The 6,750-nt window shown below is 46.9% G+C and overlaps 1 protein-coding gene across 1 annotated transcript in view; it reads left to right on the top strand.

The window, feature by feature from the left end:
- Positions 1 to 5,074: 5,074 nt before the first annotated feature.
- Positions 5,075 to 6,750, top strand: part of SLC12A4 (solute carrier family 12 member 4) — a 38,142-nt gene continuing 36,466 nt past the window's right edge. Inside the window, exon 1 of the mRNA XM_039353486.1 lies at positions 5,075 to 5,402. Coding sequence (XP_039209420.1) covers positions 5,255 to 5,402 — 148 coding nt within the window. The 5' untranslated portion in view covers positions 5,075 to 5,254. The remainder of the gene's footprint in view (positions 5,403 to 6,750) is intronic.

The raw sequence follows: 6,750 nt of genomic DNA, 5'->3' as shown, positions 1-6,750 counted from the left end.
CTTCATTAAACTAGACATACCCAATTCCAACAGCCTTTCCTTATATGCTGTAGCCTCCAGTCCCCTAATCATCTTTGCTGCTCTTCTCTGTAATCTTTCTAGAGTCTCAGCAATAGTTTTCTTTATATTTATCTCAGCTCCTTCCCGGCATAATAAAAGTGGAGGGACAGAAGATTCATAGCGCAAGTATCCTTACCCCCCACCCCCACCCCAGTTTCTGCCAGAGCTCACGTTGAAGCTGGGAGGAGAACGTCTTGCTCAATCCTTTTTGAGAAAGTTCCTCATTTGGGCGATAACACGGAGTTGCTACATTGCAAAGTTTATTTCTGCATTGAGCGATGACCTATTGTTAGGGAGACCTTCAGCTGACTCTCTGGGGAAAAGCCAGCAGTATGTGTGGTCAAGTTCTTGTTTTTCTCTCTCCTCTTTAGAAAGAAGGAACTCCCTACGTGTTGTTCAATCAAAGCTTGTGGGGTTTTGTCAGCTCTCCATTCTCTGTGTTGGCTGCCTCTGTCTCCAGATTCAAATCAGAGTGTGGTTTCAACATTAAAGCCTTAAACCAGGGGTCTTCAACTCCCAGAATTCCTCAGCCAGGATGCTTTAAGACAGGGGTCTTCAAACTTGGCCCTTTTATGACTTGTGGACTTCAACTTGTGGACCAACACTAGCTGAGGAATTCTGGGAGCTGAAGTCCACAAGTCATAAAAGGGCCAAGTTTGAAGACCCCTGCCCTAAGGCAAGATACTTTTTAGCCTTCTTTCCTAAATTTAATCCAGCACTGAAGCCCATGGGCCAATGAACGTATTCCAAAAATCTTTTCTTTCTTTCTTTCTTTCTTTCTTTCTTTCTTTCTTTCTTTCTTTCTTTCTTTCTTTCTTTCTTTCAACTTACATACTTTTACAAGTTTGAAAAACAAAACAGAAAAATGCAAAACTAAATCAAATGGGTACAAAGAACTACAAAGAAAACCACAACACAATGGAGGAAAAAAAATATAAAATGCATACGAATCAATAACAACAAAAGGGGAGGGGGGGAAAACCTGCCGTCTAAACCTATCTGGAACAAGTGCTCAACCAAACATGAAAAATTCAGGATGTGCAACAAAAATAAGGCTTTGTGGTTGTCAAATCCAATGAAATATAAGCCAGTGGGAAACGTGTTGCATCATTTTATGGTGAGCGGTAAAAATTACCTTCCTGAAGGGAAGAGTCAATGCCATTTCAGCCTGTTTAATTGTGTGAACCCAGAACATTTGGAGTAATTGGATTAACAATGGTCAGGCAAACTCTGCCAAGGTCTTAAGACATTACTCACATTCAGAGTCCCTGCACAGTCTGCCTTGGCGATTTACAGGATGAGGAAGGAAAGTTGTATTCAGCTTCCTTTTTCGTTTCTTAATAAAAACCAGGCTGCTGCTCTTGAAACAGCCCAGCTGAACAACAACAACAAAAAAATCTTGCATTGTTCGCTCAGTTTGGCTAAGCCATCCATCCTGTTCCTGTTAATGACATTTATTAGAAGCACTGCCTCCCTCCCAGAAAAAGGGAATAGGAGCCAAGACACCCCAAACCTCCCCATTCCAACCTATCCCAAACTTGTTTCCCTCAAAGTATTAAGAAAAACCTCTTTCAAGTTGAGTTCTATATGATGGCTGCATTGATGCAGGATTTGGTGCATTATTATGGCTTGCCTGGTGTGTGTGTGTGTGTGTGTGTGTGTGTGTGCAATGGCTCAGAGGTTAAAGATGCTGGGCTTGTCAGCTGGAAAGAAAGAAAGGTCGTAAAATAGGACAAAATTCACATAACAATTGTCTCACTGAGCCACAGAAATTGTGTTTGTAAGTCGAGGACTACCTGTAACTGTGATGAGGCAGGAGTGGGCAGCTGTAGCCACTTTATGGCCTCTGGATTTCAACTCCCAGAATTCAGGACTGGCTCAGGAATTCTAGGCATTGAAGTCCAGAAGTCATAAAGTGGCTAATAGTTGCCCACACGGGTGATAAAGACTAGAACAGAAAAATAGATCACAGAGGAACGAGACCAGGAGACAGAATCCAGTACCAAACATAAATCAAGAGGGGGTTCCCGTCAAAAGCAGGTTGAAAATAATTGTATCAACCTCCACGTTTGATCTAATTTACCCCATAAATCAAAATTAGCCTTAACTAAGAGCCGGAAATCAATCTTTAGTCATGCATCTGGAAAGAGGAAGCCATTATGTCCAGGAAGCCCTTGCCAATTCGTTTGCGAAGGAGGAAAGGTAAAATTAGATTCAGATCAAATGTAATCCAAACGCTCAGCTTTCGCTTGTGCTTTTTTTAAAGGGGATGTTCTCAAAAAGCGTGAGAAACCTCTGCACATGGGATAGGGTCAGGTTTTCCCCACATTCGTTCCCCTTTTAAAGAGCATATTCCTTCCCAATTCAAATATATACATTTTTTTAAAACTATAGGTTGTCCTCAACTTACAATCATTCGTTTAGTGACGTTCTAAGTTGTAACAGCGCTGAAAAAAGTGACTTCTGACAGGTTTTCAGCAGCTCCTTGATCACATGATCGGAATTCGAAATGTTTGGCAACTGGTTCATACTTACGACGATTGCACTGTCCCGGGGTCATGTGATCCCCTGTGGCAATCTTCTGCCAAAGCAAAGTCAATGGGAAAGGTGGATTCATTTAACAACCATGTTACTAACTTAACTACTGCGGCGATTCCCTTAATAACTGTGGCAAAAAAAGGTTGTAAAACGGGGCCAAACACATTTAAAAACTGTCTGCTTAGGAACAGAAATTTTGGGCTCAAATGTTCTCATAGGTTGAGGACCACTTGTGTAGGAATGGAGCTACGGTTATGCTACTTATCAGTTACATCAATGGTCTGGGGAAAACCAGAGGAATTGTTCTTAAGGATTTCATCACTTTCAGCCAAATTTCATGGAAAGTTTATGTTTCAGAGAAATCTCGTGAACTCTTGAAGTGGAAGATGAGAGTCCTTACCCCCCCCCCAAAAAAAGCTAGAATCAGATGTGGACCTTTCTGGAAATCTCCACGCCGTTCAGTATTCCTGTGCCCAGAAAAGCCATAATATTTTTATTTTCGCTTTTGCATGTAAGGAAAACAGCAGGATGGAGGAATACAGAGTAAGAAAAAGTTATCTGCCCTTTGTTTTATGTTTTATTTGAGGAAGGATAAGTGAAAGGCTTGAGAATTCTTTATGGCCTAGGCATTGTCTTGGTTTTCTGTTTAATTTCTAGAAGCTTGAATGTTTCTGAACAGCCTCTCATAATTCCATGCTCATAACTCTTTTCTGAAAGTCTCCCTTTGAATTTTCCATCCATTTTCTTCACACACACACACACCAGGTCTTTCTTTTATTTGCTGGTCTGGGACTGCATTTGCAGAACACATTAAACTTAGTAACTTTAAGCTCTGTTTACCAAAATATCCCAAATGTTACTGCATTTCCACAACACAATCTCATCATCTGGGTTTGCACAACAAAAAGAACCACAGTGAAACAACACAAGGTTAAAAATTACTCAGGTCTGGCCTGTTGTCAACACACCTTTGCTTGTGTCTTACCTGAATTGTTGAGATAACTGTTAACTCAGTAGGTTAAATCATCCTCATTTATTCTCACATCTCTTCCAGGCAAGGCAAAATGATAAGCAATGATTTATCTTGCAGGCCAAATAAAACATTTAATCTGCATTAATATTTTATGCAAAGCAAACAACTATGACCTGTTTCCTGAATCATCCCTCCATAATCTTGGCTTACTGTTATGCACATAAAGCAAATGAGGGGTCCTTGGTCCTCTCTGAGTTTGATTGTTTTCTTGCAGACGTCTCATTACCCAACAAGGTAACATCATCAGTGCAACAATCCAGCCAAAGTGGTGCCACTCAACATGTTGGGTTTGATAATGTTACTTAGTTGGTTCATGAAACATCTGCAACAAAACAACCAAGCTCAGAGAGCACCAAGGACCCCACAGTCCATCAAACTGCAATTCACAGCATTTGTCATTAGCTGTATAGCTCAAAGGGATATTTAGAATGAACGTGGATGAGCAGAAATCCTTTTGCATTCCTCTCCCCAGTCCAATTCAGCCCGGAGACTATATCTTGGCTCACACATTACACTATATCCTGGGTTTTTTTTTTAATAAATCACACTGGGCTGCTTTTGTAAATGCATAAATCATGATTTACCATGATTCTGCTCATATAGCCTGCTGAGCCAAAACCATTAACCTCCATGCAATGTGTGAACCCATCTATGTTTGGTTTAACAAATCACAGGTAAGGCGTGCGACACCAGCATAAAGCTAGCAAACAGATCTCTCAGATAAATATTTACCTAGAGGTTGGTGTGAAGACATGGAAATGTCTAAATAAAGAGGATGTTGTTACTATAACAGAATTATTGGCAGCTGTAGCTGCTGAGTTCACCCTCTGGAGTAAGCCATGGTGTGCCGAATAAAACCCCCAATGACTTGCATTCACACACACCTCAAACACAGAGGCTGAGTTCCCACTCTACAATATGCCACGGTGTGCTGAGTAAACCGCAGTCAGTTGCAATCACACAATCCCTCACACCCTGGAATAAGCCACACATAAACCCCAATCAAGTCCACTCACACAACCCCTCAACCGAGCCAGGGTTGCCTTTGAGGCAGGGGCGTGTGCAACTTTCACCCCGGGCTCGCCGGGCTAGGTTCAGGGTCGCGCTCCAAAAGCGAGCAAGTCAGGCAAAGGGGAACGTGTGACTCCAACGCGCAAGGTGGAGAAGAGGCAGGCCGGGGCAACTTTCCCAACTTTGGCTAAGGAAACGTGTGCAAGGAAACCCTCAAGCCCAGAGAGCACCCCGGGGGGGGCGACTTTGAAAGGCGGCAAACTTTCTCCCGGAGCTGGAGGGATGCGCGCCGGAGCCCAGCGGCCGAGGCCATCCGGAGCCCCCTGCCCAGCGCCGGCCCGACCCTGCCCTCCCCTCTCGGCCGCGCGCTCTGCCTGCCCTGCAGTCCCGGGGAGCGGGAGCGGGGGCGTCGCCGAGCCGCGCTTCCTGGGAGGAAGTGACCCAAGGCGGCTGGAATGCCAGCCTGGCTCGGCCGAGGCTGCCGCGCCGCGTCTCCCGCTCGCCTCGTCGCGCGGCTGCTGCTCCAGCCAAGCCCCGGGCGCGGCGGCGGCGGCGCTTCAGCCAGGCGCTTCAGCCAGGCGGGGGCTTCTCTCCCGACGGCCCGCCGCGGCCATGCCGCACTTCACGGTGGTGCCGGTGGAGGACAAGGCGCGGGCCGGCTACGACGACTTGGAGGGGCTGAGCTGGGTGGACTACAGGCAGCCCGGAGAGGACGGGGCGCCCCGCCAGCGCGACCCCTACGACTCGGTCAGCTCCGACGGTGAGTGGCGGGGAAGCGGCGGGGTTGGCTTCTTAGCGCCCCGGGCGCTGCGCTCTCGGCGGGCGCTTGGAGAGGCGCGGCTCCGCTTGGAGAGGCGCTTTGGCCAACGCTTGGAAGTGATGCCCGAGGGGGCTCGCGGGGCGCTGAAGCGCCGGAGCCCGGCTGGTCACCGGGGGGCAAGAGGTCTCTGAGCGTACGCGGAGTTTTAGAAGTGGCCCCAGCTGCAAAGGCGGGGAGGCGCTTGGTGGCGTTCCGGAGAACTTTTAAGGATGGCGCGGAGTTCCCTAAGCAGCGTTGAGAGAGCGCTTCGCCTTCTAGGACTCACTCAGGCCAACTCTTTTCGAAAGTGGCAGTCCTGCCCTTTCCCCCGGAGGGCTAAGGGCTTGGACTACAGTTCCCATCCCTTTGGGAGATGCTGGGTGGGTAGAGTCGCCCGATCCCTACCTGGAGGGGATTCTGGTCTTAGGAAGCTGTTTGGAAGGAATAGGGGTTGCTCCGGGTACTGCGTTTTGTTTGCTTGCTTGCTTAAAAGTTGAATGCTTATAGTTTTGAATTTAACATTTGTGGTGAGAGAGGGGGAGAAGGAGGAGGAGGAGAAGGAGGAAGGAGAAGAAGAGGAGAAGGAGAAGAAGAGAAGGAGAAGAGGAGGAGGAGGAGGAGGAGGAGGAGGAGGAGGAGGAGGAGGAAGGAGAAGAAGAGGAGAAGGAGAAGAGGAGGAGGAGTGAGGAGGTGGATATGACACAGGAAGTGGCTGGGTTCACAGATTGCACTAAACGGTGCTTTGTTTAAACCAGGGGTGTCCAACCTTGGCAACTTGGAAGACTTGTGGACTTCAACTCCCAGGATTCCCCAATCTGAAGTTCACAAGTCTTCAAGCTGGCTGGGGAATTCTGGGAATTGAACTCCACAAGTCTTCCAAGTTGTCAAGGTTGGACACCCCATTTAAATCACGGATACGGAAAAAGCAGGGGTTACAAAATTCTGCCCCAGTTATGCAAACTGTAGGTAGTCCTCGACTTACAACAGTTCGTTTAGTCACCGTCGGAAGTGAACAACAGCACTGAAAACAGGGACTTACAACAATTTTCCACCCTTATGCAGCCTCCCCAGGGTCACGTGATTTACATTCAGATGCTTGTCAACTGACTCACATTTATGACGGTCACAGCGTCCTGGGGGGTCACGTGATCCCCTTTTGTGACCGTCTGACAAGCAAAGTCAACAGGGAAGCTGGATCTGCTTAACCACCATGTGACTATTTTAACAACTGCAGTGATTCACTGAACAAATATGGCAGGGAAAGTCGTAAAATGAGGCAAAACTCACCTAATGGATTTCTCACTTAGCA

This window comes from Crotalus tigris, unplaced genomic scaffold (genome assembly GCF_016545835.1).
Source record: "Crotalus tigris isolate CLP2741 ecotype Arizona unplaced genomic scaffold, ASM1654583v1 scf7180000018525.42219311030:4301911, whole genome shotgun sequence".
NCBI classification, from domain to species: domain Eukaryota; kingdom Metazoa; phylum Chordata; class Lepidosauria; order Squamata; family Viperidae; genus Crotalus; species Crotalus tigris.
This window is presented reverse-complemented; position numbering and strand designations above follow the sequence as displayed.